The 20,656-nt window shown below is 34.3% G+C and overlaps 1 protein-coding gene across 4 annotated transcripts in view; it reads right to left on the bottom strand.

Moving 5' to 3' along the window:
• The window catches only part of SEC24D (SEC24 homolog D, COPII coat complex component), a 103,087-nt gene that overhangs the window by 50,952 nt on the left and 31,479 nt on the right, over positions 1–20,656 (bottom strand). For all 4 annotated transcript variants that reach the window (XM_063108006.1, XM_063108007.1, XM_063108004.1 and 1 more), the window contains exon 9: positions 1,120–1,258. In XM_063108006.1, the coding sequence (XP_062964076.1) occupies positions 1,120–1,258 (139 nt within the window). The remainder of the gene's footprint in view (positions 1–1,119; positions 1,259–20,656) is intronic.

A 20,656-nucleotide genomic window follows, 5' to 3' on the forward strand; every position in this document is an offset into this window, starting at 1 on the left:
CCACTGCAAAGCATTTTTTAAGAAATGACCAAAGGTCTTCATGAGAAAGACTCCCAATGCCAGTCCCTGGCACTCTAAGTTGGGCAAAGCCATGAGATGTGCGTGGTAAGCAATCAGGGAAGGAAGGAGACAAGCAGTGCTCTGCCACCAGAGAACAGTCACGGAGCCACGAGGCCATGAATGTGATGACATGGGGAGAAAACATGCCTGAGCTCAGTCCTCATTAGGGAGTAGCTAGTACCCTTGGGAAACACAGCTCATGGGCAGACAGAGTGCTCTACATTCTTCAGATGTATTTACCTGAGGGAAATATGTCTAGCAAGATAAGGAACAGAGGAGAACGCATAGAAAACTCATACTCTAATAATCACCACATGATACAGAAAAAAATCTTTATATGTAAATGAATGTGGGCATGTTCTCAGCCTGAGTCTGTGCTTTAGTTAACACCAAATAATTAAAAATATGGTGACATGTTATAAATGTAATAAATATCCGAACACTTTTGGCAAATTTGCAGTTTTTTTCAACATCAGTGAATTTATACTGGAATAAAAATGAAAATATAATGAATATGAGAAAGCCCTTCAGAATAATCTTTCTTCCCCCTTAAACAATCCAACATTTATATCAAAGAGAAAATATATATATAAGTGTTAAAGTCCTTAGTTATACCTGAGCTTTTCCTAAATATCAAACAGCTCCTATCCAAGAATAACTGTGAAGGATGACAAAAGAGGAAAGGTCTCTCAGGTTCATCGTCTGTAAACATAGGAGGTAAAAATCTCATTTTGCCTCCAACGGAGGCTTTGTGGAAGGGGACTGAGAAACAAATTTTTCCCCTACTTTTGACTTTTCTTTTACAGGATTTTACAAAACAACACCACAACTTCCATGTAGGGCTCATGCAGGCACATGGGCTAAGAGAGGCTTGGATCTCCCAAAAAGGGCATACTATCATTGGTTTCCTTCTAGGGATATTATAAGGAAGAAGGTACTGCTATAGTAAATTTAAAAAAAAAAAAAAAAAAAAAAAAAAAACTACACTTTTCTTAAGCTAAGAAGTATATTTTATTTTATAAAGAGATTTTGCAAAGAGCATTTAATGGCACCACTTACCATCATTCACACAGTTACAAAATCCACACTGATACCTCCTTCCTCCTTCAATGAACTGCATAAACGGGCACATGTAGGCCTTGCACCTGTTGCATCTGACTGGTCCATTCTCTCCGTGATTTACCAAGTAAAGGGGAGTCTATGAGAAGCAAGTAAAATTAAATGAATACATAGGTACAGGATTTCTAGGTATTATAATTTGAAAAGTCTTCTAATGGCACTCATTAAGGAACTCTTAACTCTTAGCATTTGCCAGGACAGTAAAGATGTCTCTCTTGATAAACATGAACTCAAGGCAATAAGATGTTCACAATATCCAAAAGAAAATTTAAATTTATCTCATTCATAAGCATATATGGATATATGGATATTTACATCTACATGTGTATGTATATTCACCTATTGTGTGTGGAAAGAGAAAAAGTTATAACAATGGCTACAGTACTTAATTATGCTTATGTTAAAAACACCCCGGACACCTTGTATCATACATTTTGCAAAGTTTGTTCATAGAATATAAATAAAAAAGTAAATTGGGTCCGATTTTAAAAGCTCTAGTTTTGCGTAGCAGTATGCTGTCTAGAGAGTTCCCTCAAAGTAACAAAATATTTCTTCAAAAATGCAACCACCCAAAGAAATATGCAATAATGTTTGCTAATTTAGGCAAGGAGACTGACTCTGCCTTTTCTGTTACTTATCAGATGAGAAAATGTTTCACAGAGTACTCTCAATGTGGCTGGTCATGCTTTCACAGAACTGAAAAAAATAGACAATTCAATTCCTTCTTCCTCATAAACATACATAGAAACCTTTACATATCCTTTACAGTCTGAAAGTGAAAAAGTTCAGCAGCAGAAGTGGGCCTTGTTTCTCACCTCTTCTGGCTTTCAGAATAAAAAAATGAATATCCTGCTTGTTTTTACTAATCTCCTTAAAGACGATATTTTTAGAAAAACTTGAGAATTACAGGATTTGGCATGTCAATTAAATTTTTCTTTAAAGAAAAGATGTAAATGAAGCAGACTGCTTTCTAATGGAAGCACAGGATGTAGGCGGGGTGGGGTCATCAGGCCATTTTCTGCTCCAGCCTTAGAAACCTGAGATCTGTTTGTTCCTGCCCAGATGTTCAATGTGAAAACTGATCTGCTGCTGAGGCTTCAGAAATGAATCGTGAGGTCTCTGAGCAGAAAAAACAGGTTTAGAACAATATGCAAAAGAGTCAGAAAAAGGGTAAAAAAATAAAAATAAAAAAAACACACACTCAGAATCATTCTCCACTGCCTCTACACTGCCCTCTTTCCCCCCTTCACCTCAAGAAGTCAGAAAGTGAACTGGGTTTTCTCGTTTATAGTCTCTTCTGATCCACAGCATGGCCATAGCTCTGGTGCCACTGGTAGGGTTGTGACAAGGATTAAATGAGTGATATGTGTGCAGTGTAGAGCGCTGTGCCTGGCACAAAATGGTTGGAGAAAGGTAACTGTTGCTATCATTTCTATACAGAATAACCTTTCTTCTCTTAAAACCACTTAGCTCAGGAGAGTTATAACTGGGTAAATGTGAGATGGGCTTGAGTTCCTGAAGGCTAACTTGTTAGTTACTGTGAAATGTTATTGTAAAAATGACCTAAAAGACAGAGAATCTACCTTTCAGGAGATTTTGATATGATCTAGTGGCTTAAAGTTGAGAGGCAGATTTTTAAAACACACTTGGCATTTGGTTTAAATATATATTCAAACACACAAATTCATATATTGATGTAAATAATGCCCTTTTATACAAACCTTTTGTTTGAAAGGCATAAAGTAACAAATGTTTGTTCTCTTTAGCTGGTAATAAGAAGAAATTAGGGGACAAGAGGGAAGAAAAACGAGGCAGGTAAAAAAAAAAGATTTTTAGGACAACAAATGGAGAATTAGGTGAGTAAGACACCAATCGGGTAGCTTCTCCTGGATCAAAAGTCCAATTACCAACCATGCCTTTCCTCTAGTTACTGTTCTATTCTACAGTTTCAACCTTCAAGATCAGGAGATGCTTTTAGGACTTAAAACAGAGAGAAATTCTGCAATTTGCATTCATTCCAGCTAATTTTACTTTTCTCATCCGTTTATTTTCAAAGAGTTCAAAGGCTATAATAAATTCCCTGAGAGACTTTAGAAACAAAATATAATGCAATTATTTGCTAGACAAGACAGAGGTAATGGAAAGAAATTTAATCTATTTTTACTGATGTGATTTGCCGAAAGGTAGGCCCAGCCTAAGATTACTGTGAAATTGTCGGCGACTAACACCTAAGCATTCCAGTCCTGGCAGATTCAAACTCGCAGAACTGAAAATGAATGTCGAGCAATAAACTTGAGTCAAGTCATGACTGTTTCTAGGCTTTTAAATACACTTAATTTTTTCTATTTTTACTTTTTGGAAGCTATATGATGGATAGGTAAGTAAGGTCTTTAGACAATCAAGGTGACAGTAAAGAATGTTAAAAGCTTTTTAACTGTTTACATTTTATTTTCAGGCAACAGGGCAAGGGTTTCTAAATTACACTGTTGTGTTTCATCTCTCTCAGACCATGCTTAAAGCCATCAGAGATTTTTAATTTGCCCTTTCCAGATGTCTGTTTATTTGCCCACAGTAGTGTGCATGAGCTCATAAACAGCGAATCTCACTTTTCTTCTGGGTTCAATCTTGATGTAAATAGTTTTTTTTTTTTAATTAAATTACTTTCCCCAAAATTCCTTTTTTTTTTTTTTTTTTTTAATCAAGGGCATTATATCATATTTACTTCAGAAATATTTTCAGGTTTTTATGCATTGTTTATAAATGTGCTTTTATCTTTGGCCCTTAGTATATCCCTTCCTGCTCTTTCTTTTCTGTTGTCCTCTTAAATGGAAAAGTGAAAGGACGGTTTAAAAACCTCTTCTGGGCAGAGAATAGAACAGAGGTTACCAGAGACTGGGGAGAGGAGAAGGAAAAGGAAAACAGGGAGAGGTTGACCAATGGGTACAAAATTACCATTAGATAGGAGGAATAAGTTCTGATGTTCTATTGCATGTAGGGTGATTATGGTTAACAGTAATTTTTTTATATTGCATAACAGCTAGAAGTAAAGCTTTTGAATGTTCTTGCCACAAAGAAATGATAAATGTATGGGGTAATGGATATACTAACTACTCTGTTGTATTATACAACATATATATGTACCAAAACATTAAGTCGTACCCCATAAATATGTACAATTACAATATGTCAATTAAAATAAATTAATTTTGAAAGGTAAAATTAAAAACCTCACCTAACTATTTTTGGTTTTGGCCTTGTGTGTCATGAGTCTATACAACATGAAAATAAGAGGGAAGCTGAGGAAAGAAGAGGAAGGAGAATAACTTTAATCTTTTCCTTGTATTTTTGGATTAACAGAGTTGTGCCAAATACCACATGGGTACCAATTTTAATTCAAATGCTTTAATTGAATAAAATGTACTTCTTTTTGTGCATATATAATACCATGGTCAATTATCACAAGCAAGAATACCATTCACTGAAAAATTAGGCTTAGTGTTAAAATGACATCAATAATTAAAAAACAAAACAAAACTACTTTTGGTTATTTTTCCATGTAAAAGAAGTAGACATCAAGATGTATTAATCAATAACTTCTTAATACTCCCAATAAATTTTTTAAAGTTTTCTTATTATAGTATATTATCAGTTTTCCAAGCATTTCTGCCGTTCTCTCAGATAACTTTAACATTTGTACAGTAGGTACTGGGTATACTGTTGTGTCTTTGTGGGACTTACTATGTAGTGGGGTAGAATGATAGTAAACACACACACATGCAATTAAAAGAACAGGGTATGAGTAGAAAAAATACTTGGGAGAACACCACTAACAAAAGCTCTTTTTAACTTAGAAAGGCAATGTTAAACTATTCACAGATTGTATTTCCAAAACAAAAGCAGATGTTCAAAGAAAATAAAGCACAACGTAGAAAGACCCATCATAAAGAATTTTTATAAGGTTTGTAAGCTACGTATTTTTGTTTTGGCATCTATATTATTAAGAAAGATCTGAATGTACAAGCCTGGCTATAGATTTTTTTTATGTTTTAGGAAAGTGATGAATTACAGAAAGCAGCTAAATACTAAACCTGGAAAGCCAAAAATATTAAGGTGTTTTTATAGAATCAATCCAGTAGGTGGCACTGCGCAACTAAGAATTAAAACTCAGTTGCATACAATTTACCAGTAGGTAATAAAATACCCAAGATAATTATGCTACATTCATTTCATGTAACTTTAATAACATTTAACTGAATGTATATAACAGCTACTACCATCACAAAATTTTTAAAAAACCAAATTTTCCTTAAAGAAACCTTTGATAATGGTTTTAAAACCATTCTGGGTGAAAGAAAATGAAATTAAACATGAAATGCAAGGCTGTTTTATGCACAGATTGCATAGAAGTTACAGAATGTGCCAAATTTACTAAAAGACAAGAAAAAAATATTTCAGAAGTTTCTAATCCTCTTCTGACTTTTCCGTGACTATATATAGGAAAATAGAGGTATTGTTCAGATAGGCAGCCACAAAATAAAGAAGGCAACCTAAAGATGGCCTGAGAAGCAAAGAACTAGGAATCAAATGCTCCTGCAGCCAGGGGCCTGCCCTGCTCTCCACATTCCAACTTGAGGTGCAGAATAACAAAGCATCAGTAAGCAGTCACTGTGATGAAGAAATGATTCTGTAAAGCAAACATCAACCATCAGGACACGGCTGAGTGAACTGCCCCTCTCTTGCATTTCTTGTCATATTTGCCCATCTACCCACTTTCTTTATTTTTTGAAATGAGTTCATGTAAATTCTAATATGCACACACACACACTCTTTAATCACCTACTTTCTCCTCTCTTCTAACACTTATTTACTAATTTTGAAAATTAATTTTCAGTGTACGCTTCCCATCTCCTTTTTCTCTCCTTTTCTTTCATTCATAGTCTCCAGGAAAGTAATCAGTGTCCTGAGACTATACAGTTGGCCCCACATCCCTAATATCCCACTTTACTAAGTGCCTGAAGGAAATACCTCAGCTAAGCACAGTACTGGTAATGGGAGAGAAATTTTTGCCTACAGCGGGACCTACATCAGATGAGAAGATTTAAAGTAAAAAGACTGCCAAAATGTGACACAGTCCTCCAGCTTGATAAAGGATTATATTCAATATCAGATTACATGCCCCAGTAAATCACTATAAATACATATCTCTAACAGCAATGATTTCATATTGTCAATAAAATTTTGTCTTGCAACTTCTTCTTGGGATCGAAGTGCAGCTTATTTTTTCGAACTCTCTCAAGGGGAGGTCAGTTGGTAATTTGGATTAATTGGGGGATATAAGTAGAAGCATGGAAATGGTATGTGAAGAGATAATCCAGAACCTGTGATGAACAAGCACTCTTTAAAAATGTTAAACATTCAGACTATTAGGCATGCTGGAAGACAAGCAGAGTCAGATTCCCAGAGGATTATGCCCAGAAGCTAAAATCAAAAGAGTGTCTCTGTATCAACTGTACAAGACAAGACATTTCCATATGAAAGAGAAATGAGAAACAGCTTGTATGTTTTCTATTTTTAGCTTTACCATATATGACATTCAGTCAGCCTATATGGACAGAAAAGGTACAAGTCAATAGGCTACTTACCAGACTTACATTTTTTTAGAGAGCACTACTGGTTTTTGTGGGGGGTTTTGACCTTTTAAAAATAACAAGTGAGAAATGAAAGAATATTATTTTCTGAGTGCTTTTAAAAAATCATGTTATGTATCTTCTAAAAAGAAACAGAGCTTGCTAATAAGATACAAGGCATTATATTAATTCTAAGAACATATTATTTTTCAAGAATGTTTTTATTTGGTACTTCTTAAACCTAAAACTTTGCATTTTTATATTCACAGAAAATTATCCTCTTGCCATTTTGAGTGCTAGTGGCACTTGAGAAATTATTTTCAATTTTTTTCTTGAACAACCTGCTAGAAAGTCTATTTGTTATGTTACAACTATACTTAAAGCTTATATTAGATTTGAACATCTCTTTAATTTGGAAGCTAGCTTTTTGTCTGTCTATCCAACACTGAAAAATCCTAAAAAGTTTTACTGATTCAGATTTCTCATAATATATAAGATCATAATTATTATCTGTGTATCATAGTTTAAAATGTTTTCATATATAAAAATCTCAATTTGATGTTAAGGTGCTAACAACCCTGGGAGCGAGATGCCCATGCACATTGTTCAGAAAAGGTCAGTGATTGGAAGGGACTTGTGCAATAAGGTGCAGAGCTGTAGCATGAATTCTCTTTTTTTTTTTTTTTTTTTTTGTCTTTTTCGTGACCGGCACTCAGCCAGTGAGTGCACCGGCCATTCCCATATAGGATCCGAACCCGCGGCGGGAGCGTCGCCGGGCTCCCAGCGCCGCACTCTCCCGAGTGCGCCGCGGGCTTGGCCCTGAATTCTCATTTCTTTATTCCAACCATTTACCTTCTCTGTGTGCTGTACATACAAGAAACTGCTTGCAGATTGCTTCCGTAGAAAAGCACACAGTTCCAGAGATAGGCACCATTTTCCATGGTCAATGACTTGATTCAAGCCCTTAGTGCTCCTTGGCAGTGACTCGTCATTTTTCTCTCTCATTCTCTACAGAAGCTATTTAATACCTTTGTAACCCTACCTGACCCTCCACCCAAGCTCTCCCTCTACCTCTCTCAGCAGATAAATTTGCCTCCTGTTCACAAAGGAAATAGGACACCCCAGATAGGAACTCCCTTGACTTTCCCTCACTAATTTACCAGCATCAACCCAACATTTTCTTTTCTCTCTCTCTCCTGTTACAGTGGGGAGGGTATCCCTCCTTCCTCCTGACTTCTCAGAGACCTTGTCTTATCCAGGACCATGTCTAAACCTACCCCTCAGAACCTTTTTATCACTAAGGGAGAATTACATTCTGTTGTCTGATCACAAGCCACTTACAGAAGACATTTAATTGCTATATATTCCCACATTACCTTGTGCCTGATAGCACTCATCATACTGTTTTACTTTTTAGAATCACCACTAAATTCTCAAATCCATGATTCTCAGGTCCAGTGTGTTTACTGTTGTGTCTCCTATAGCACAATACTTGAGAGAGTGGTCAGTTTTTGAATGAACAAACAAAATACCTACCAGGCACCCACAAATAAACTGTCATAAGTTCAGTATGAGCTTGTGCAAAAGCAAAAAGACAAATGAAAGATCACTTGTGGCAGAGGGGTCAATAAAGGATTCATTCAAGGACAAGATGGGCAGTTTTGAAGAGTTATACTCGTATGTCCACTGACTGTCGCGGTGGAGGGGGTGGGGGCGGGAATTTCAACTAGTGAGAACAGCATAACAGAAGAAAAACCTGGGGTATGCTGGTGGCTAGGAGTCCAGCTGAGATGAAGGGAGATACAAAGGAAGGCTGGAGTGATTCTGTAGAGAGCCTTCAACGCCAGGTAGAGTAGTATCCTGACTCTTAGGTTTAAGATGGATGGATGGACAGGCAGACACAAATACACACACACACTCCTTCCTCATAATGTCGTTACTACGTGGTAACGATTCTGACAGAAGATAGCTATGTGATTTCGCCATTCACTAAAATACCTTGGTAAAATGGTTCATTTGGTATAAGTTCCAAAACCTGCTTATAAATTAGAAAATTCTATCATGTTTTACAATTACCATGATGGATTTTTAGAATTTCTGTGTTTGATCATCTCCTATATTTTACTCAATTCATAAAACTATTGAATTTATTTTTAAAAGATTTTTGAATACTGTGAACTAATTTTTTTGAATTAAATTTCTAACTAAAAAACTTCACTCCTTAACAACAGCATGTAAGCTTCATGTTCACCAGATGTCCAGAGCATAAATTATAAATTCTCAATAAATATTTGTTGAATGGATGACAAGGGAGGGAGAGAGGAAGAGAGTGAAGGAGGGAAAAACTGAAGTCCAAAGGAAAAACCTCAAGGAAGGAAGGAAAATAGAGAAGTCATCTTCGGATTTAAGGATACCTGCCAGTTCTTTTGTCACAGAAGATCTGGGTATGATAAACCCCAATATGCTTCAGTTCACCCCAAAATATGCACAAATAACTACATTAGGAGACTTCGCTCTTGGAATGGCTGAAAGTGTCTCAAAACAAACACAGCTGTGACCTTTCTACCCAGGTCCTCTAATGCCAGGAAAGCTTATTGGTGAGGTCACATCAGACTATACGCTGAGGTCTATGAAAGGGCTGCTCCTCGTGAGCACCTTAATATCAGTTTTCCTGAATGGCAGCCCTCGTTTACAGCTAAACTATAAATGGTAGGTAATGATTCTTAAGGAAAAAATAGCCTTTGGGGATCAGGTTACGCTGACATAGTCTTTCAAGTTGTGGGTATATTTCCAAAGATCAGCATTATTTCTCTTGCTGGAACAGATGTTAGAAACTTTTGAGTAAGACACTCCCTCTCAAGGAGCTATGATATTCAGAAATTCTATAGTTGTCTGACATTTTCTTACATGTCTTATAATCCTTGACCTATTATAGTTTTATCATTTACGCATAAGGGAGAATTATATTTTATTGCCTACTTGCAGAAGACATATTTAATTGCTATAACAATGCACAGTGTTCCACAGATGATAAAAATATATTTTAGACTTAAAAATCCTCTGAACCAAGTGTGTTTCTTCCATAACAGAATAATTGGTAGCTTTCTGTTCCTCAAAGGAAAGTTGTGAAATACTCTAAAGGTGAAAGTGCTAAAAATAGTAAGCCTAGAGGCAAACTCCCTTTATCTCCCTAGCAGAATTACAAGTTAGCCCAAGTATTCCCTCCACTTGTCTCACTTCTTTACATGGCCATGAAAAAACCTTCAAAATATTTTCCTCTATGCAAGCGTCTTTATTTAAATAACACATTCTCAATCAAGCCTACCTTGACTACCCTGTTTAATCTGAAACTTGCACTCCTCTCCCCAGGCAGTTGTCATCCCCCTACCCCGCTCTACTTTTCCTTACTCCACAGCATTAGATAATCTTCTTATCAAGCTCATTGTCTTTCTCTTTTCCACTAGGATCTAAGTTCCATGAGGGCAGAGATTTTTGTCTGCTTTGTTCAGTGATGTATCTCAAGTGCCAAGAACAGTATGTGGCACATATTGGGTGAACAATTAATATTCATTGGATTGAATGAATGGCTATTCTTAAATCCTTTTTGAAATAAGATGGAATGAACAATTTAATAGTCCTTCATTAAAAATGGACACTGCTTATGTGCTATTGTATCAAATAACAATGTGTTACTGTCCAGATTATATGACAACTGAAACACTGCTAAAATTCCAGGAGTAATGATACATTTATAAAACTAAGTCTGTAAAGAAGCTTAACAGAACTCAAATTACGATTTCCCTTTTCAGAGTAGATACCTATGGAAGCTATTCACTTATCCAGGTATATCTAAAACTTTTTCTACAAATTGTTTTCACAGTGGGAAAAAAATACAAGACTCTACAAGTCACGTAGCCCAATCTGTTCTCAACATAAGCTTTGGTAATTAACCATCCCTATTGGAAAGCCCTGTACACTGGCTGGGCCACTTCCAGTGATGCAGCAAATCATCCTTGGTGAGTTAATTTGATTTGGGCAAAGAGCAAAAAGTCATTTGGAGGAGAGAGTTGAAAACAAGGTTGAGAAAATATTTTAATTTAAAGAATGTGTGACCAGTTCAAAAGCATATAGAAAAATAAATATACTTACATATTTATTATATACCAATAATGAACTGGAATGAGAGGGAAGATGACTTCTTAATTCATCAAACAGATGATAAAAATGGATAAATGAGTTAACATAAATTTTCTATCCTTTTCCTATTAAAAAAATGTAGAAAAAAATTATATGTTTTAAGTATTTAGATAAAGAATTTTTCAAAACTTTTCAGGAGAGGACAAGAGTGTATGTGATGCAGTAAACCAAAAGAAAGTGTAATTCTCATTCTCATTTTAAGGAGTATGACATACTTCAATTTACCTCTGTAGTTCAGTTCAGAAGTGAGGAAAGCAGGCTTTGTGGTAGATGAGTTCCATATCTACATACCTATATTTTACAACTATAGTTCTTCTGTTTTACCAGTATTTTGCAGAAATATCATTCAAAAATAGTCAGTGATGGTCTTATTTTCCCAATGAATAACATTTTTAAAATTTTAATCTTTTTTTTTTTTACATGTACTGCTCATTCATCCCCCCCTCACCAAGAAAATACACACACACACTACATACCTTCACGAAGTGAGATGATATTGAGAGGAACACATTGGAGGGGAGGGGAATGCAAGTGAAATCTAAGCTAAACTCATAAAGAATTTTACTATCCAGGAAATTCCTTAAGTAACTGTTATTACAGTCACCACAGCTATTTTTATCGGACAGCAGTACTAAAAGCAAGGATAATTTGCAGTGAGTCCCCAAATGGCTATTTTTCATAAGAACATATGTGTGGGAAATAAAATAGTTTCATTGATACAGAACATGAAAACTCAAGTAAATGGCAGACACCTAGATAAAGAGATGATTCCTAAATACTCCCAAGCCTTAGCTTGGCTTCGAATTCATTAATTCCTTCCTTATTTGCTTTGTAACTCTTTCAGTAGCAAATACAACATTTGTATGCAAGGTAAATAAGTGTTTGAGCACAGACATCTATGGTGAAAGTATCAAATTACTTGGCCTCAAAATTATAGTATACTTCCATATATAAATAATATTGTATGATAAAAAGATTACATTTAAATATTATTTAGCACAAAAATGTCACAGGCACTGTTTCTGATCCTGGAAATACAATAGTGAGAAAAATCAGATGTGGTCCCTACCCTTATGGAACCTAGAAGAAGAAAGACATTAATCACATACACAGATATAAGATTACAAATTGCAAACTATAATACATGGTATGAGGAAAGCTACAAAGGAATATGGGGGTGGAGTAAGAGGTATCCTGAAAAGCTCTTCTGAGGAAGGGACCTTGAACTGAAATCTAAAAGATGAACAGGAATTAATGGGCTAAAAGGACAGGATTATGTGTGAGGATTAAGAGAAAATTATTCCTGCAAATGTGAAGCACTTTACGAAAAAACAAAGCCTATAAAAATGTTTGTTATGATGGGTGCCTATCATTTGAATAATAAAAACAAATAAAATAATAATATCTAATGACAGATACCACACAACATTCCTTTAAAATACAAATGAGTAACTCTCTTTTTCCACTTATGTATATAAGTGAGTTTGATAACATTCTTCTCAAATGTATACACTTTGGGTAAATATAAATTATCTGAAGCTCTCATACTTCTCTTTTCTTCCTTGTTTATAGCAGACAACCAAAATCAATGATCACTACTAATAATCTAATAATAAATAAAATTTTCCACAGTGAAATTGAATATTGTATAGCAAATAATCATAACAATGATAAAGATAAGACTAATTAGCTTATTTTATTTTTAAACATCTGTGAGTTAAGGAGTGTTATCCTAATTTTATTTATGAGAGAAATGAAACTCAAAAAAGTTTAATTTTTCAAGATTGCACTGCTAGAATAGTCAAGTTACCAACTAACTTCCATTTGACTCCCAAATTCCTGCCCTTATCACCACACTTGTAACAATGCTAGCTAGACTCCAGACAAAGAATCACTTGAAAAATAATTTGTGCTTCAGGCAAACTTGCCTGTCACTTTCAGACATTTAAGCAACAATTTCAAATTCAAAGTTTAGATGGGGTTTCCTTTTCCTACCCTCTTTCCTTCCTTCTTAAAAATAGGATTCTGTTTCTATTTTTAGCCTTGTATTCAATGAGAACTTGATGTCTACGAAACTTTCGAATATAAAACTTTAAAATATTTGACTTCCTTGTACTTGATCACCAAGCGGACACATCAGCTGTATACATTGTAAACCCTCATATTATCTAAATATCCACAAAATCTGACTGAAGTTAGGATCATGAAACAAAAGATAAATAGTATATTTCATTGATTCTAAATCTCATCAATTCTAAGCTCCCAATTGACATGATGCTAAGAAGTCTTTAATACGACATATTACTGCCTTAGAAGTGTTAAAATGTGAGAAGACACAGGCCTTAGAATCGATGGAAATGGTAGAAGGAAGGCTCTAAGATGATTCCTCTTATGTGGTGGCTTCTCACTGATCCCCTCTGTTCTATGTCCAGGGATGCGGGTCTTCTTGGCTTATACATTATGGGTCCCATACTCTCAATCACCAGGGCATTAAAAGTCTTGAAACTCACACTTACATTTACTGAAAAATAAATCATGGCAAAATGTTTTCTTTTTTCTTCTTGTTTCTCCCATTCTCCATTTAATAAAAAATAAAAATTTATGTCAATAATTTTGTGATAGCAAAAGTAAGTTTGGTGCATTCAGCTTCTTCATAAATTCTACTTAAAACAGAATTCTAACCACCTTTGCCCTGACAAATGTAATTCTCCCTGTGAGTCTGCAACAGCGCTATAACACAGTTCTAAGAAGGGATAACATTCTGTTCTTCAGCTGCGAAACTTTTTCATAGCACTGTTAAACAGTGACCAAAATCCTTAACGGATAACATTCAGTTTCTAAAGTAACTTTATACAACAAAGGTATTTTAAGCGGGACATTCATCACTCTATTTCTATATGATTACATGCATTTTATTTTTCTAAGTTTTTATATGAATACTTTAAAAATATTATATTGAAGCAGACAAGATCATAATACACATTTAATAAATTCTGGCTTTTGAAGCTTTTACTTAAAAATAATTTAAGTTTTAAGTCTTCTTTAAGTTCCTTACAGGCCATGATATTATGCAGTAAATAATTTCAGAGCATTTTTATTGCTAAAGCTAGCTAAATTTGGGCTACATGTAAAAACGCACTGTCTCACAACCTTCACGTGTTCTTTTTAAATGAATAATATACTCCAAACTTGATATACTAGAAGTATAATACAAAAAAAATCACTTTTGGTTGAGCTGTGAAATTTGTTCTAAGGAATTAACAACATAAAAGATGTTATTAACAAATGGTAAAACATGCTGAATGCCCAATAGCAACTGAAAAAGTAACACTAGCAGCCTTCTAGATTTATAGAATATCAGAGCCAGATTTCTCCCTGTTGACAATGGGGGCTCAAGGTCCCAATACAAGGCACAGTGGAGACCTGAAAACATTTCCTGGCCCCAATCCAGTGTTCTATCATTTGGTTACTGTGTATAGTGTTTTGAAGAAAGGAGGCAATTTTTGTTGGTTCCTAAAATATCTTGATCAAAAATTCTTCTTGTTTTACTGTTCTGTTCTTTATAATGAAATAAAACCTCTTTCATTAATAATGTGATAGAACAAACTGAACTGTTTCTCTCACTGTGTTGATGAACTTGTAAAAAGTACATTGATCATCTCTTAAATAATTTTTCTTTACCCACAGAGTTTGTTAGAGAGGTCAACAGGGTTATAAATTAAGGCTGTAGTCATTTAAAAGTATGAAACAAAATACCCAAAGTAGGATAAAAACTTTTACTTCATTAGCAATATTTATCAAGAGAACCAACTGCTGCCAAGGAACAGTTAAGATTCACTGTGCTAAAAATACTAATTTAGAGGACTAAAATACCTAGAAATCAATCATCCTTCTGTGTGTTGGTTTATCTTTGCCTTTTAAATGTCTATCCAACCCTGAGGAGAGTCCATTTAATCAACTAAGACTTCTGCAGAATGCCCAGCACACTGCTGACTTCTAGATAATCTTTGCTTTCAAAGAGTACTAATAAGTAGCTTGAAGTCAAAAGACTTTAAGAAATGAAGCCTAAGATGGACATTTCAAGATAACTCATGAGCTTGCAGGAACAAGAGGCCCATTGCTGAAACTACAGACAGACAGAAAAAGGAATGCTGTTTTATGTGTGTAACAAATAAAACCTCAGCAAGCCTATTTATAGCCAGGTGGAGATGAAAGAACTTGGAATTTGGAATCTTGAGTTGCAGCAGTATCACCTATTAGCTATATAACTTTAATAGCTCCAGAATCTGCAGAGCTTCATCATCTTTAAAAGTGAGATTACACCTACTTCACAAGCTGGCTATCTTCCTAAAAGAAGGAAAACACATGGTCATTGTGATGTAAACTACAACAGTGAGGCAGAATTTTTTTCTTTGATGTATTAAAGAGCAGTATAAATTCTGCCAAAACTATGTCAACTCATGCAAGCAAGATTAGCTGAAAAGTCAAACGCATGACACAGCAATTCCTTCCACAGGTGATGAATTTGAAGTCCATCCCTGATGTAATGTATTGGTATTGGGTTTACTCCCTGACAGTCTTTTCCTTTTTTGTTATCCCCATTTATCAGTTCTTTGACATCCATTCCTTTTTCTTTCCAATGGTTTCTTCGTCAGATCTATTGAATCTATCAGAATATGAATAATGAATAAGCAGAAAGAATTTAAACAGTATTTAATAAGAGAACAAATATCTTTATTTATTATGTTATAACTTGGGTAAAACTTTCCCTGAAACTGAACTCTATAGAACAACAAGGTTATCCCCATCAGAATCTTTTCACATTGTCCACAAATTACCTATATACTCAAAAATTTTCTGTAAGTCCTAGTCAAGAGTAACTGGTCTTGTTTTTCTCCAGATCCCTAATGTCCAGCTCAGTTCCCAGCACACAGTAAGTAGGGGATTAAAAATCAAGTAAAACTTAGAGTCTTGGGTAAAAGTTTATCCTTACTAATTCAATAAGCAAGAAAATTACTTTGACTATTACAACCATTTATAATTTAAAAGTATACACAATATTCCTGAGTCTAGTCACAGATGGAGTAAAAGCTTCTACCATATGATTTACTAGTAAAATTATCTAACTGCATGTATAATTAGATGTATGCACTTGTCCAAAAATGTAAAGATTTCCTATTTTAGAGAAAGAAAATGTAAAATGATGTTAGTTACAATCTTCAATCCTTTTGCACTGGAAATCTACACCATTTCTCTGTGCCTCAGTTTCCTTATATCTAAAATGAGAATAATAAATAGGCTAATGTGAGGATTAAGTCATCTATACAAATTAAAAAACAAACAACAACAACAAAAAAAAACTACATTAACTAAATTCTTTGGATGCCAAAGCAGATGTCTTTTTTAAAAAGTTCTTAAAATATAGCATCAAACATAAAAAGTTTACTAAACAAAAGAGCTTACAACATAACCAATAACTCTTTCTAAATAAATACCTCATAATTAATTATATTGAATGTTGGGATGGGTTTCACTTAAAACACATAAAAATTACAATTATGGTAAGGAACATGAAATGTTAAACAATGATGACACAGATATGCCCTTGGAAATAGCATACATCTCCAAAGCAAATGCTCACAGGGAACATTCTCTCATCAAAGCTGCTTGGGTTAGGTTTATTTTTATAGGCCGTTGCTAACACAATAGCATGCTTATGAAGGTTAGAAGCTGTCAAACAACTGAACAAATTAAAAAAAAAAAAAAACTATACAAAATAAATCCTTTTGGTAGATGCCAAAGCAGGATATATTTTTTAAAAAGGGGTTTTTTTAAATTGCAGTCATGATGGCAATAAAGTATTAGTCAGATAATCATTAAAATACTAAAATTTAATTAACCTGAAAATAAAAGTCATTTATTGTAGAGGAAAAGAACTTAAAATGCTATTCATATGTAGAAAAACAATATTTGTATAATCTGTTTTCCTTTAAGAAAGGTACTTTAAAACTTGTTATTTCCTTGATTATAGGTTATAAACATCTAAAATCAATATGTCCCTCATTTTCTATTTACTTGACTATACTTGTTTAGTTTTTGTTTTTTGACTTGAGCAGTTAGATAAATGACTGTGCCATTTATTGACATATGGAAGAACGAATAGGTTTAGGATGCAGAGATCAGAAATTCACTTTTAGACATGTTAAGATTGAGATTCCTGTGAGGTACCTAAGAAGGGATTTCAGAGAGGTATTTGTATATGCAAATATAGAGCTGAAGATGTAGAAATGTATGAATGAATGAGAGAGTAACAGCACAGTGATTTAGAGTTAAGGACTCTGGTGCCAGACTACCTGGTTTTGAATCCTAACTCTCCTACTTAGCTGTTGACCTTAAGTTATCTAACTCTGTGCCTCAGTTTCCTTATATCTAAAATGGAGATAAGAAATAGGCTAATGTGATTAAGTAAATGAACATGTATTTTAAAAATTTATAATTGTGCTCACTAAGTGCCTTACAAATTTTGACTATTATTAATTCTCACCAGCAGCAGTAGCAGCTGTTGAAGATGATATTTAGTCTTTAGAAGAAACGGAGAGTCTACAGCAAGAAGAGAGGAGATCCAAAGTCCAAGCTTTAACACACCCCAAAATTAGAAGTCAGGAAAACAATGAAGGGAACTTAACTGTTCACTGCCTGTGAAGTAGGAAAAAACACAGGGTCATGGAAGCCTCAAGAGGAGAATTTGTCAGGAAGGCCCAAATACCTGGTAGTGTACAGACTTTCATCCAGCTAGTTGGGGTAGTATAGCACCAAGTTTCCAAAAGTTAGTGGCTCTCCAAGTTTAGGTCCAGTTAAATGCCCAAGAGAAAGACATTTTTTGAGAGCATGTCCTTTAGGAACTTCTTCCTGATATTCTGGCATACCTTTCGGAATACTTATTTTTTCCCTCTAAGTCCATTTCATCAATAAAAGTATTTCTTTAAATAGAGAATGTCTTCATCCAACTCAGGAGACACTACCATAAAGGACAGTAATTCTTCTCAAAAACAACATATTCAGAGTAATCCTATTTTTGAAGGTCTGAAGAAAAAGGAAAGCCTTTGTGTAGAGAGAGTCTGAACAGAGAAAATAGCACTTTTAGAATATATTTCCATGGTCAGTATGCAGAGTCTCTAACAACACTGAAAGAATAGAGTGTCTTCTAACAACATTGAAAGAATAGTGTCTTATTTTCTCAAGTACAACTTCTCCCTAAGTCAGATTCCAAAAATAAGCCATTACTCTTACCTCATCTACTTATTCCTTTGAAAAGCACACAGGCTAAAGTACAGCACGTTTTCACTAAAGAAGAATCTCATGCTAATGAGGAGGTAGTATTTGGTTAAAACAAATGACTTTGGGAAACAGAAAGCACACCCACTCAATCTGTGCATGAAATGTGTATTTGTATTTGGACTAATGTTTGAAAGCTTTTTTTCAACCCCCAAAAAAATGAAATACCAGCTTTTAATTTCTGGAATACATTACTGAATAATTTCATTGTTAATAGATACTAAGCAATTATAACAAGAAGGTTACAGATTCTAGTTCCAGGTGTGAACAACTGTTAAGTTTTGTTCTGTTCCATGCATATTTGACCCAGGACAGCTTTTTCATGAGGAGGGATACAGAGAGGTTTTTGCTAGTGTATAGCTGAAAACCACAAAAACTCATTGCCATGAACAAGGGGCACCCAAAACTGACTCTATTCAGGGACATAAATTCCATAATCTACTCTATTGATACATAATAAGAGTTGCTGCCTACAATATTTTATTTTATACATGCTGCAGGTTTCTTTCAAGGTAGAAATGTTATCTTCTCCTGATTATGAAAATAACAGAAAATCACTATAAAAAGATTCAGACAACAGCACAGGAATGAGTAGAGAGTAAGTGTTAGTAGCAATCCCACTCTCATGAGAGGTGTGTCAATGGTTTTTCCAAACATATTTGTAGCAATATATTTTCTCAATTTTAGGATTCGTATTTTAAAGATTTCACATTTCTGAAATCTGTATGCTTCTCAAAATTGATATATACAGTTACAATGTTTCTCTTATTAATATATTATGTTATCCAGCTATTTTAAAGAATTAGGCAGTTCTGCAGGTAGCAACATGGAATGAATGCCAGACATTAATTGGAAAAAGAAAAGTGCAGAACAGTGTGTATGTTATACTATTATTTACATATTTGTTATTTTAGAGCATAGATGTTTATGCTGTTATATGCATATTTTATTTCTAGAAAGAATCACAAAGAACAGGTAAGAGCTGTCTGAAAAGGGGACATTTGAATGTTTATGTTTTACTTATTTAAAAGTGGTTGGCTCTTTAAAAAGCAAAGAACAATACTACACATTGTTATGAATACTTACATATGAAAACACATGTACAGAGGATATATATCAAGTTCATTACAGTGTTTGACCCTGAAGAGGGAGCGAGGAAAGAAATGTGCCTAACTAAAGGAGACTTCATATATAGCTATGAAGTTTTAATTCTCTAAAAATTATTGTAAGCAAATATGAGAGAATATTAACATTTGTTAATAATGGATAGTGTGTACATGAGTATTATACTATATACTACACCCTTTTGAATTGATATTTTCCTCAAAGGCATAAAGTTGAAATAAAAATCTATCTTATGGATACTACACACCCATCATAATTGCTAAAATTAAAAAGCTAACAACATCAAATGCTGGAGAGGATGCAGAATAACTGGAACTCTGATACAATGTTGGAAAGATTGCAAATGCTACAACCACTTTGGAAAATGGTCTAGCAGCTTCTTATAAAAATTAACAATATGTACCCCATGAACCAGCAATCTATTCACAGGTATTAACCCAAGAGTAATAAATACATGTCCACAGAAAGATTTGTACAAGAATGTTTCTAACAGCTTTATTCATAATAGCCAAAAAGTAGAAACAGCCCAACTGTTCATCAGTAAAAAACCAGATAAGCAATCTGAAGTATCCACACGATGAAATACTACTCAGCAATAAAAAGAAACAGACTATTGATACATGCAACAACATGATGGCTCTCTAAAACATTATGCTGAGTGAGAGAAACTGTGCACAAAATAGTGCATACTCTACGATTCTATTTATAAAAGTCCTGGAATAGGCAAAACAAATCTATCATGGAAAAAAATCAGAACAGTGGTTGCCAGGGAAAGGAGGTTGTACAGAGGGATAAAGGTTGACTGGGAGAGGACATGAGATAACTTTCTAAGGTGACTGTAATATTTTATGTTGTGATAAGGGTTTGGGTTACACTGGTGTATACATTTGTCAAAACTCAGTAAATGTTTACTTAAAAGACATGTACATTTTATTATAAATGAATTTTGCTTCAAAAGGAAAAATAATCTGTAAGCTAATATTGAACACTAGTTAATGATACTCATACTGGAGTATTTACAGCAAAGTGTACTGATGTCTGCAATTTACTCTGAAATGCATCAGAAAAAAAAAAGATGGACTGATGAAAAGATGGATTGATATGTAATAAAACAAGTACAGTTAATTGTAGTATCAATGTGGCAGTTACATAGGTGTTCACTTGAAATTCTTTTAAATTTTCTGTATGTTTGA

Source organism: Cynocephalus volans, chromosome 9 (assembly GCF_027409185.1).
Source record: "Cynocephalus volans isolate mCynVol1 chromosome 9, mCynVol1.pri, whole genome shotgun sequence".
NCBI classification, from domain to species: Eukaryota; Metazoa; Chordata; class Mammalia; order Dermoptera; family Cynocephalidae; genus Cynocephalus; species Cynocephalus volans.